At 47.7% G+C, this 12,489-nt stretch overlaps 2 protein-coding genes across 2 annotated transcripts in view; one reads left to right on the top strand and one right to left on the bottom strand.

Annotated features, from left to right (window-relative positions):
- Positions 1-3,573: 3,573 nt before the first annotated feature.
- ITGAE (integrin subunit alpha E) overlaps positions 3,574-12,489 on the bottom strand; it is a gene marked incomplete at its 5' end in the record, with an annotated part of 32,790 nt that continues 23,874 nt past the window's right edge. Inside the window, 10 exon segments of the mRNA XM_061470249.1 lie at positions 3,574-4,169; positions 4,606-4,716; positions 5,330-5,425; positions 6,485-6,586; positions 6,672-6,746; positions 10,173-10,280; positions 10,368-10,434; positions 10,890-10,967; positions 11,794-11,870; positions 12,194-12,295. Coding sequence (XP_061326233.1) covers positions 4,113-4,169; positions 4,606-4,716; positions 5,330-5,425; positions 6,485-6,586; positions 6,672-6,746; positions 10,173-10,280; positions 10,368-10,434; positions 10,890-10,967; positions 11,794-11,870; positions 12,194-12,295 — 873 coding nt within the window.
- On the top strand, positions 6,936-9,853 carry HASPIN (histone H3 associated protein kinase). The gene has a single exon (XM_061470226.1). It carries the CDS (start codon positions 6,958-6,960, stop codon positions 9,496-9,498), a length of 2,541 nt encoding a protein of 846 aa, XP_061326210.1. The 5' UTR covers positions 6,936-6,957; the 3' UTR covers positions 9,499-9,853.

Here is a 12,489-nt window from a genome sequence, read left to right as displayed (position 1 = left end):
GCCACGCTGACGCCCTTGCTCAGGGAGCTGCTGCTACTGACGCCCTTCTGTCCTCCTCCTCCTCACCAGGTGTCCAGCCAGGTGCGAGAGCTCTCCATCTGCCTATTCAAAGAAGTAATACAGATGGCGGATTGGAAGCACCAGCGGCAGATGCGGAAGAAGGTGCGGCAGAGCCTGGTCCCACTCGTGTTGCACATGAGTGATGAGACTGAGAGTGTGGCCAAGGTACAGATTGCAAGCCTCAGCAGTGGTGTGGGGAAGGGCATGCTGAGCCCGCGGGGGTTGCCTGGGCAGCAGGGAGGGCAGGAGAAGGTGGCAGGGACATTTCCCACCCATGCCCTATGTGTCCAGCAGGGCTCAGCAGCAGTCCACGAATACCAGGGTCCCCAGAGGCTTCACAGCTGACCCCTGCAGGGGCCAGGGCTTTGGGCCCCAAGCCTTCTCCACAATCTCCCCAGTCCTTGTCGCTCTCTGCAGGTATCTTACGAAGTCCTCTGTGTAGCTGCGAAGGCGCTTAAATGGAAACGGCTTGGTCACCGCGTGCGGGTACTGGAGAGAGAGAGAACTGTGGAGTGCCTGGTGAGGACAAGTCCCAGGCTGGACACGGGTGCCCCTCTTGCCTCCCCACCCTCAGGACGTTGAAGAGGAGCCATCTGGCAGTGGCACAGAGGGCTCTCAGGACCTCCTGATCCCACTCTGCCTGGGAGATGCAAATGGACTGAGGAGCAAGGCAGGGGTGTGGGGTGCCAGGAGGAGGGATATGCCCGGGTGACTGGGGAGGGTCTGTATCATCCCTGCACCCCTTTTGCTCTCTCCAGCTGGAGCACGACCGGAGCAGGGCTGAAGAATATGTGCGTCAAAGCATGCCTTATCTGCAGCACGCTCAGATCACCGTGCGAATGGCAGCCGTGAGGTTCATCGGTGAGCCGCAGTCCCTGGAGTCCCCCTTATGGCAGCCTGGCCCCAGTCCCATCTGCTGCACTGGCAGCGAGGAGCGGCCCTGTGGCTGCCAGAGCCCCAGCTGCCCTGTACAGGGCCTGTGCAGCCAGGGGCTCTGTGCTTCCCCCTCCTACCCCTGCCCTGGCAGCAGGGCTCGGTGGCACCTTGCTCAGTGCCACCTCCCCTCAGGTCCTGTCTTTCCCTGGGGTCACCCTGCTGAGGGGACGAAGGGGTGCAGCCAAACTGGCAGAGCTGGGGCCATGCTGCCGGGAGCATGCTGGGCAGCAGCAGGTCTGACCGAGCTCTCTGCACAGGACTGGCCGGGAAGCACCTGGAGAACAGCAGCAAAGACACGCTGCAGGGTATTTACAGCGGTGAGTAGGGGCAGTGCCGTGTGTGATGGGGCTGGGGGCAGGGCACAGATCCTGGGCAGTGTGCTGCCATGCCCTATCCTGCTCCAGGGAACATCTTGGGGGCATTTGTTGCAATCCTGAGAAGCAGCTTCCAGGTGATCCATTTGTCCGCCTGCGCCTCCTGACCAGGGAAAGGGATGGTTGGGGCTGGCATGGGCTGGAAGGGATGCCTGCGGGTCTCTGCAGATCAGCAGGTTTCAGCTCTGCTCTCTTTCCTTCTGTTGCAGCCCTCTACAGTTCAAGCAGAGCCGACGAATTCCAGGTCTCAGTCCTGGCACTGCAGACCATGGACAGCCTGAGAACTTCATGGACACAGCCAAGACTGGGATGGACCCTGTGGGCGCTGGGCTGCTGTCTCTGAAAAGCCACGCAGCAGTGAAGCCCTGCTCAAGGAAATGCATCTTTTTGATCAAAACTCCAACCACCATTCCAAGGCCATGGCGTCCTTCACACGCAGCACAGAAAGGCTGGTCAGGAGCCGCCGGGCAGTGGTTGTGCCCAAGTTCCTGGCACCTGCCCAGCCACAGTCATTGGGAGCACCGCTGCCAGCGTGCACAAAAGCCAGGGCGACGCAGCAAGGCCCACGAGTGTTGACAAGGCTTTTGCACAGGGGATTTTGCTTAAAGTACAGATTGCAAATAAATTTAGAAGCAGGCACAGCAAGGCTTCCATGGAAAAACAGCACCACAGCTGTGGTTTGCAGGACTGTGAGTCTTGGCAGTCTTGACTGATCTCTTAAGTGCCATCCGATTACTGCACGTGTTTGGCACCTGCTATAGCAATAGCAAAGAATTACATGGTCAAATGGCACTCATCAGAAATTACGTGTCACAGACCACTGTAATGCATTTAAGAAAAAACATCTAAAATGGAAAACGGCATTACCTGCTGCAAGAGCAGACCCTCTTGAGAGCCGTAAGGGACAACAAAAGGGATCAAAGTAATGAGGGAAACTTAGTTCAGAGAAGAAAATAGGGGAAAAGGGATGATGCAGGGGGAGGAAGGATGGGCTGCAAGACCACAACTGCTAGTACGCTGCAGACCTTCCACTGTCAGCTCTCCGCAGCACACGTCACTCAGTGCAAGACCTGTGTAGAGCATTGGAAAAAGGAACACAACCTTTCCCTTCCACAAGAACAGCCAGCATGCCCTCACACTTACAAATAAACAAGTGAATAAAAAAGGAACCTTCAAAAAAGCATCTTCCTTATAATGCCACCACCACAGTCACTACTGCAGAGAAGCTGTCTTGCCTGAGGCTCTTCAAAGAGCTCTGAAGAGCTTCAAAGAGCCCAGCACATTCTGCTTTCTGCGTACGGAATTCCTTCCACAGAGGGACAGACAAGGAAGAATGGCTTTGTGAGAGCTCTGCCAAAGTCTGGACTGAGTGATGGAGAGCAGTGCCACGGAGTTGCTATGCTGCCTGGGAAAGTGTACAGCAAAATCCTCAAACCACCTCCAGCCAGCAAGTGCAACACTCGGTCAGGCTTCCAGTGCAAAGAATTATGTTCAAACAACATGCGGTTAAATACAGTACAAAAAAAGAGGATTTACACAAAGGGGGGGAGACAGCAAAGCCACTCAGACCAGGGAACGCACATTTCTCTCCAATAATACCGAGCCGTTACGATAAAAGACCTGACACAGGCGCTTCCCTGTTTCAGGCGATTCCCTTTCTGAGCTCTCATCTAGGAAGTCTCATCTTCTCAGTCCCTGCTACGTGCAACTTTGGATTTCCATCAGGCAACACGGGTTAAGCCAACACGGATGGAAACCGTTTTGCCTACTGAAGGTCTGAATAAAAAAAAATCTTTGTTTAATCTACTGCTGTGCATGAACACGCATTAGGTTTGTGGGGCTGATGGTTAGCCAAACATGACAGAAATAAGACAACTACACAGTTCAGGACAGGGAAAGACAGAGAGAGGAATAGTATCAAATGTCTGTCCTTGTCATTATTTGGAAATGGCAAACACCTGTGGTAAAAGCTGCGGGGGGGGGGGGTGGTGGTGGTGGTGGTGTGTGTGTTAGTGACAATTTGGGGAAATCTGATCTAGGAGGAGTCTGTCTGAACTGGCAATGACGTCAACGATACAAAGGTTTATTGGTGACGAAATGAGGATTTGAAAGCAACTGAAAATGGGAAATCAGGAATAAGTTTGTGAGGTACAAAACCCCCTAATAGCCACATACACATGCTTCTGATTCCAAGAACCAGACATCAAGGGACATACTGTGTTACTATTTACAGTATTAAAATGCACAAATTTGTGCATATATATATACATGTATATGTAAAATGCTTGTGTCTCCATTTTCAATAGCAATAGCAGGATGGAAAGCTTCCCCTAATCAATTTTCATTTCAATTTTATGAAGCTACTCAATACCAAAATCAAGAGCCACTCAGCATCACAGCAACTAAGTCTGCAATCCAATACATAAATCTAACAAGCTCCAAGATGATTTTTTTCCTAGTGTATCTACAATAAGCAAAATTTCTCATGGGGAATCGAGTTTGTCAATACCTCTGTGATAAATACCTCAAATTAAACAAGCTGGTAACCGAATTGCCCAAAAGAGCTGGGCCCCTATGGTTAGAACAGCAATATGGGAGAGTGCCAAGATCTGGAGTGCCATAGCTCTTCCAGGGAATATGGATTGCTTTGCATCTTAGCCAGACTTTGACTTTGCCAGAGACTTTTTTTTTCCAAAAGCTGGGGAAAGCATACAGAGCTGTCTGCTTTGGCCAGTTCAGTCTTCAGGACGTATCCTCTTGCTCCACCATAGCTCTATATTTTCTTTTGAAAAAGCCACACTGGAAAAAAAAAAAAAGTAAATAAAAGATCTTATTAAGTCTTTGTATATGAATTTTTTTTTTTTCATAAAACAATGTAAAACAAAAATTGCAAGGGTTGCTGTAAGTGAAATGAGTGAATGTAGGACGCAACCCAGGTATGTCTTCTGGCAGAGCTGTAAGCCTGAAGCCTACATTGTTCAAAACTCTTCAGAACACCAATAATAAACCCTTTGTAAGGTGCAAATATTCTGCAAAGCACTTCAAAACAGGACTCAAGAGGTTTTACTGCAATGCTCAGAACAGCTCAAAACGCAAGAGAGATTTCACAACACTAAGAGGCAGATGTCCTTCAGCACACAGTTGAAAATACTGCTTTCACACTTAGGTCTTAAAAAAGTTAAAACATCTAACAAAAAGTTTTCTGGTTTGTTGTGTATACATTACTGATACCCACCTTCCAGAGGAGCAGAATAATTAACACCAGCAGGAAGAGTCCACCAAAGCAGCTTCTTACAATAATAGGCAAGGGATCAAACACTTCGTCTTTCAGGAAGATAAGAGTAATCTGGAACAGAATCAAGACCAACTTAGCATACACTGAAGCCCAGTTATTTTTTCTTGGTTAGCTTTTAACTGAGAAAGCTATATAGCTTGAGCTAGTGCTTCATCTTTAAGCTATGCTAGAGGGAGTGTCTCTCCATCTACATGTGTAGTTTGTGATACACTATGAAAGATGTTTTTTTCATTGCAAGCCTAGCCAAGGGAGTTAAATTTACTGAGTCTTCTTTATAAGCTTACAGTAATCACAGTAGCCACCAGTGTCAGTCTTTCAGATTAAAGAAGAATCTGTCTTCACTAGGGGAAGAGAAAGAATACTGATATTGGAATCCTTGAGAGGACAGGAGGCCTTTGTTTTAGCCACTAGTGTCAGATACAGAAAGTTCAACACAGAGCTCTAAAAACACTTCTGATACGCACTAGCAAATATTCTCCCTCAGCTTTTATCCTATAGTCAAAACCTGATTTCACTAAATTCCATGGCACAACAGATGTTTGCTTCAAAAGGCCCTGAATTTAACTTTGGGAACTGGATTGGTTCTCTAGATTCAGCAAAAACATCTTTGTTTCACACTTGTCCATGCTCCAAAGACCAAGCTGCCTACATGATGCTCCGATACCTCAGCATTATGATTCTCTTCTTCCAGGCCCAGATACCGTTCTTTGTTGAATGTGATTTTCCCAGGGACCAGCAAAGCACTTCCACTTTTTAAAAACTATGGAAAAAGAAATAAAGGCAACAAAATATCAGTTGCTTTTTTGGTCCTGTCAGAAAAATACGGGTTGCATTAGTAAACCCTCATTGACTCTGTAAGAACAACCCTGTGCAGTGCTGCCACCAAGCTGTTTCTTTTGTGTATGAGGTTGTGTGTAACTCGCCGATAAGGAGCTGCCGGGTGCCGTGGAAGCTGGCAGGCAGCACTACGAGAATCATTTCGCAAGGAGCAGTTCCTGAAGTGGAGCAAGGGGATCAGGCTCCTCTTCTGAGTGCCTCCTGGGAGACACTGCATGAGTAAAATATCCCTCTTGCTCTGCAGGGTCAGAAAACAGCGTCACAGGCGGAAATTCAACACCACTGTGGTACAAAGATACCCTCACCCTGGACCTCTGAGAGGTAACAGATTTTAGCAATAAAGGCATTACTAAGGATTTGATGAGACTCGTTATTCATTGATTCAGGGTTCAGTAATAAACCTCTACTTGCAGCATGCTCCCTGCTCACTGCCATTCCATTTTAGTCATAACTGAAGTTTTGAAATTTGCTATTGATCATGTGCCCTGCATCAATAGTAAGCTGAGATGCAACACGTTAATGGTTGGACTTGGTGACCTTAAACATATTTAAACATAAACGACACCAACCTAAACAATTCTGTGAATAAAGATCCGGGCTGACCTCAGAGCAGCCTCCCAGAGCTGACAGTAAACCTGAAGAGGGACATCTGACAAGGGCATGTAGGGATAGGACATGAGAGAATGGCATCGAACTGACAGAGGGAAGACTTAGATTAGATATTAGTAAGAAGTTCTTTCCTGTGAGGGTGCTGAGGCACTGGCACAGGGTGCCCAGAGAAGCTGTGGCTGCCCCATCCCTGGCAGTGTTCAAGGCCAGGTTGGACACAGGGGCTTGGAGCAAGCTGCTCTGGTGGAAGGGGTCCCTGCCTGTGGCAGGGGGTGGAACTGGAGAAACTTTAAGGTCCCTTCCAACCCAAACCATTCCATGATTCCATGATTCCATGAATAAAGGCAGCAAAGCAAACTTTTTGCATATATACCTGGTGCGCATTGCTTAAAGACAGTTCCGCTATCACGGTAATGTTGTCGCCGTCACTTTGGAGAGAGCAGTGCACGCTCTGATACTGCGCATCCCGAATACCCTGCGATACAACGGAGCGGCTCAGTCCCCGGCTGTCACAGGGGACCCGCCGCTGAACAGCCAGTGCCGGTGCCAGCAGGGCTCACCTGGGGGTCCGTGCCGCCGCTCTCCCCCCGCGCTGCCGGTGCCGGCTCCCCGCTGACCGCGCACGCCGTCCCCTCCTGCAACAACACTTTGAGAGCAGCGCGCAGGCGCCAAACCTGCGCAGGGGGCGGGGCCTGGCGGGGGCACCTCCCCTCCTGGGCGGGGCGGGGTCGCCCCGTCCTCTCGCCGCTTCCGCCCACATCTCGCGGTATCTCATTTGAACCGGAGGCGGGCGGGTGCCGCAGCTGGTGTCCGGCGGGGCCCGGCCCGCCCGCCGCCGCCATCATCATGCCGGTGCAGTTTCGCCTGCTCCGCACCTACTCGCGCCGCGGCGGCCGCGTCCGCCCGGTGCCGCTGCCCGACCGCTGGATTTCGCCGCCTCAGGACCGTAAGCGGTTCTTCAGCTCGACCTCTACCGGCTCCAGCGCCGCTTCAGCCAGCTCCAGCGCTCACTCCATCCATTCGGACGACCCCGACTTCTCGCCGCCCCACAAGCGCCTCTCACAGCCGCTGGGTAACCGCCCCGTCTGCCCCTGGAGCCTGCGGACCCGCCGCAACGGAGCCGCGAACAAGGAGAACTGGGCTCCGGGGCCGCCGGGCCTCGCCTGCTCTCCGCCATCACTGCCCCCGTCCCTACGCTGTGGGGCCAGGCGCCCTCTGCTGTGCAGCACCCCGCAATGGCCGCAGCCGCGCCTTCGGTCTCGCCGCCGCCGGACCCCGCCGGCCGAGCTGAGCAGCACCGCGGAGGGCGGCTCGGGGCTGTACGGCAGCCTCCAGCTCCGCTCCCCGCCGCGCAAGCAGCGCAGTGCCCCGTCCGACGCCCCCCAGAGCGCGCTGGAGCTGTCTCATGGGGACTCGGGGCAGCTCTCGCTGTTGCCGGGGGTTGACAGCGGGAGGCGGGAGGCAGCCGGACGGTCCTGTTCCAAAGGCACAGGCGGGAGCCCTGAGCCAGCTCCCAAGGAGCAAAGGTCCCCCAGGGTTCTGAGGATGGTGCAGGAACCCTGCCGGGAACAATCGCCCTTGTCCTCCCGGACAGCCACCGCAGCACTGCCTCCTGTTAACAGCCACCGGCAGCACTCTGCCCCGTATGATGACGGTGCCGCTTCTAATGAGCCATCTGATGCTCTAAGTAGAGCTGCAACAAAAGGAACCTCGAGATGTCAGAGAAGCGGAGCTGAGAAGTACCGGCTTATGCCAGTGGTGGTTCTGGATCCTCAAGAAGTGGCAGTGTGGCTGGCAAGCATGAAACAAAACAAAAAGGGAGATACTCAGCTTGCCTGGCAGCAGCCAGCCTCTCCTTTGGGCTTTCAAGGACCCTTAGAGAATAAACATAAAACCACCAAAGTTGTTTCTGGAGAGGCCAGTACCTGTAGGAAAGCTTGCATCAGTGGCTTTAGTGCCAGCCGCTGGGGGATGCCAAGAAGGCTCGGTCCAAAACGGCTCAAAAACAAGAGACAGCAGCAGCCTAAGAACCCCCTTTCCAGACCACAGATGAGGCAAAGAAGAATGAAAAGGGGTGTACTAGAGATGTCTGTAGATGTAAGCGGCGATGACTATTCACTCCTCAACAGCTCCTATTCCTGGGGTAGGGTTCAAGCATCTTTCTCCTTCCATAAGAAGAAGAAAGTTACCATGGATGACAGTTCCTGCAACAGCATCCTTTGCACCCCTTCCATGAAATCCCACCTCTCGGAGCACCAAGCAATGCTATCTCCTGGTAAGGCTCAGTGCTCTATTTGGTCTGTTTCCTCCATGGCCCTGCTGGCTCCTATGAACTCCTCTTCTGTTCTGGAACTAATGCTTACAGATGCAGAGAAGGTGTTTGGGGAATGCCAGCAGGAAGGGCCTATTACTTTTGAGGAATGCATTCCTCTAGATAAGATGAAAGACTGCAAGAAAATTGGAGAAGGGGTGTTCGGAGAGGTCTTCCAGGTTGGCAGCGAGAGAGGACCTGTGGCCTTAAAAATAATTCCCATTGAGGGGACTGAAAGAGTAAATGGAGAATCTCAAAAGAGTTTTGGAGAGATTCTGCCTGAGATAATAATATCAAAAGAACTCAGTCTTCTATCTGAAGAGTCTGTGAATAGAACTGTTGGGTTCATCAGCTTGTATTCTGTGCACTGTGTTCAAGGGGCTTATCCTAAGTATCTCCTGGAAGCCTGGGACAAATACCATGAAGTAATAGGATCAGAAAATGATCGGCCAGACCTTTATGGGGACAAGCAGCTATTCATGGTACTGGAGTTTGAATTTGGGGGCAGCGACTTGGAGAATATGAGAAACAAGTTAAATTCAGTGGCAACAGCGAAAAGCATTTTGCACCAGGTCACCGCTTCTCTGGCTGTGGCGGAACAGGAACTGTACTTTGAGCACAGGGACTTGCACTGGGGGAATGTGCTGGTAAAGAAAACTAATGTCAAGAAGCTGAGTTATGTGTTGAATGGGGCAACACACACAATCCCCACAGCAGGGATTCATGTCAACATCATTGATTACACCTTATCTCGGCTGGAGAAGGATGGGTTAACTGTGTTTTGTGACCTTTCCACTGATGAAGAACTGTTTCAAGGCACAGGGGACTACCAGTTTGATATCTACAGGCAAATGAAAGTGGAGAACTCCAACAGCTGGTCTGACTATCATCCACACAGCAATGTCCTCTGGCTGCACTACTTGTCAGATAAACTTTTGAAAGGTGTGAACTACAAGAAAAAGGAAAAAACTTCTGCTCTGAAGAAAATAAAGCAGCAGCTGGAGAAGTTCCACAGGGAAGTACTGAACTTTGAGTCTGCCAATGAAGTTTTACAAAACAGCAGCCTCTTCCACTGAGCAAGGGAGCACAGTGTTTCCAAGAACTAAGTTACTGATGCTGCCTTTCTCCTTTGCTGCTTCTGTGTATGATCTTTTTTAAATGTGGGCACAAGGAAGTGTTATCATTGGTTACCAATGTGTACAACATGCTGTAAAAAATGTTTAAAAACCCTCCCAAAATAGTTCTGCTCTCACACGTTTCCATATGTCCTTTTTTTGAGGGGTGATGTTTGAGATTGCAAGACAGATTTCTTGAGGCTCAATTCATGGCTTCAGTTCTACAGAAATTTTCTTACCTTTTCAGTCTTGGATTTTTAAAAGTTCTTGCCTTACTCTGTTGTCCTCCTTACAAATTCTTTCCTTTTTTTTTAAGAAAAAAGGAAAAAAAACAAAAACAAACCCACCACCAAAAAAACAAACCAAAACCAATTCTGGGCAGTGAGGACAAAGATAAATGGTGTTAGGCCAGTTGGGGACAGAGAAGGGAAACCCCACCTTCTGACTTAATTTTAACACTTAACTTTTGTTCAGTTTGGCAAAGTTTGTACATGGAACCGTGCTGCAAAACGTAAATATGTAAAGGTTCAGTAGTGTAGGTTTTAAAAACACTCTGAAAGTATTCCCCTTCTCCCACACACACTTTAAGGACTAATGAATAGGTATTTGATTATGAAAAATATAGGAGAAGGTACCTGTGTTCCTGATGCATTTTTGACTGTCATTATGTTGTGACCTTGTATATTTATGGGAACCCAAATCTGTAACTTGATGGTAGCATTAAAGCGATTTTCTCCATTTATCTACAGAAGAAAATGCACAAAGTAGTAAGTGTTCTTCAGTCCTGACTGGAAGTGAATCAGATGACCTAAATCTGAAGCTATACTTACATTAAATCTGAATTCTTTGTTTTCAAGTAGTCCTTCACCAACGTTCACATACATTGAAGAAATGGGTCTAAAGAGGATGATAAATCAAACTGAGTGGGAAGTGAGTTAGAGTGTTAAAAAATTAGTACATCTAATGACCCATATGCACTAAGTGTAATTAAGAGCTACCATCATCAGATTTGCTGTAACTGGAATGCTGTCTATGCAGTTTGTCTGTATATATGTGTATATATGCAGTCTGTCAATCAGATGCATCTCTGAAGTCATCTTCAAGTCTACTTTTTACAAGCTAAGCAGTTGGACACCCAAGGCACCCCCGGCCTATGACAGAGCTTTATTGTTTTGTCTTCCAGGCTCTACTTTTGCTGTCTCATACCACAGAAAGCGACTTGACAATCTGCAGTGCTTGAAATTATTAAGACGGAAATTGCATTGGAAACATACCAGGCATCCTCTAAATCCTTTTGCCTTTAATTGACTAAAGGAATAAAATATAATTGAATCTTCTTAAAACTAACTTACCTGGTAAGGACTGCAGTGAATGCATATCTGACATCAAGGATGTATTCTTCAGTCAGAATGGTCCTATTTTCATTTATGCTTAAAAAAGGGAAGAAGCCACTTCATTATCTGCTTGCCTTGGTCCTTAATTTCTATGGTTTTAGAATTGTTAATATTGGCTGTACAAGAGGGATGGAAACAGTGATGACATGGTACAGGAGTGTTGGAGTAGCCCTTTATTACTGTAATTACTACAGATTTGGAAAGCTGTCATTGCCTTGAAATGTTTCCCCACAAACCAATGCTCATCTGTGCTTTTATTAAAATTTAAAGCCTCTACCCCTCACAAAACTGGACATTAAATTAATATAGAACCCTTTGGCTTCAACTGTGCTTGCAAGGAAGTACAGCTGCCAGAGATGAGTTCTCATTTCCTTTTTAAAAATTCTCCCTTTAATGGGGACCAGTCAGTCCCCATACATTTTAAAGGTAGGAAGATGACAAGAAAGGAATCTGAATGGTAACTTCCACCCATTAGATAGCCCCTAATCAAGAAAAATGCCTTAAACCTATGTTTTCATCCCCATCATTTGGAGTGAAAGCTTTTCATGGAACAGAGCTGGATTATGTATTTAATTATCTGTTCTTTCTGCTAAGGTGGGAGGATGCTAGAACACACAAGCTTTTAAATACATACTACACTTAAGGACCTTAAAGGGTGCTCCATCTTTCACTGAAATAATGAAGTATGAGCAAAGTTAAGATTTTCATAAGGGAAGGAAAAGTTTTTCACATAGATCCAAGCACCTCAGGAGGTTGAAAAGTATAGTTTTGTGACTGATAAATAGTATGGACACTGAGTAGGAATTCTGATATACCCTTTCTAGTTTGTCATGTATTGTGTGGTGAAAATAGCAATACTCACTTTGTGATATTCACAGTGATCGAAGACTTATTTTGGAATATGCTTTCCTCTAGTTGCCAAATCACTGAAAAATCTGCCTGTTTTGAGGGAAAAGAAAGACAATGAAATATCAATTACCCCGTAAATACTCTAACTCTCCAAGGTACTGTTAAAACATGAGGGCTAAGGTATTTTCTGCTCACAGTAATTTCTCCTTCTAGAGAAATTAAACATTAAATAAAGTGCAGGAATATGAAGGCTATCTCTTACCTTCAGAAAATGCATACCAGCCATAAGCTGAATTAGAAAGAATGGCAGCTCTGGTCTATTTGTAGAGATAGAGAATGCAAGAGCAGCTACTCAAAGTACCGTTTAGAGGTATGGAAAAAATGAAAATAATGAAATCATGATCTCTACTTACAGTTGTCTTCTTGAACACTGGATACCCAATTCTGCAGTTACAGGATAAGACTGCAGAAGTTAATGGTACTGGTTGGCCACAGTGAACAGCAGGAGAGGTTGGCTGCCAACAGAACAGGAATGCTCTTTAATGTTGAATAAAAACAGACTGGGAATTTCAACTCAGTCTGTGCCTGCTCCCGTAAAATGAATTAAGTACAAATAGCCCAATAAAAGCTTGGGAGTATTAAATCAGATAAATGCAATATTCAGTCCTAACAACTGAAATGCTCCTTCCCTTCCCTGTAACTCATAAAG

The sequence above is a fragment of the Pezoporus flaviventris genome, unplaced genomic scaffold (genome assembly GCF_033815535.1).
Source record: "Pezoporus flaviventris isolate CSIRO_AGI_PZ_B2104156 unplaced genomic scaffold, CSIRO_AGI_Pfla_v1 ptg000063l, whole genome shotgun sequence".
Classification (NCBI taxonomy): domain Eukaryota; kingdom Metazoa; phylum Chordata; class Aves; order Psittaciformes; family Psittacidae; genus Pezoporus; species Pezoporus flaviventris.
The sequence above is the reverse complement of the archived record's forward strand: the minus strand, read 5'-3'. Positions and strand labels throughout refer to the sequence as shown.

What these genes read in the sequence shown, in the direction of transcription:
- HASPIN (XM_061470226.1), top strand. Translation starts at nt 6,958, where the DNA reads ATGCCGGTGCAGTTTCGCCTGCTCCGCACCTACTCGCGCCGCGGCGGC.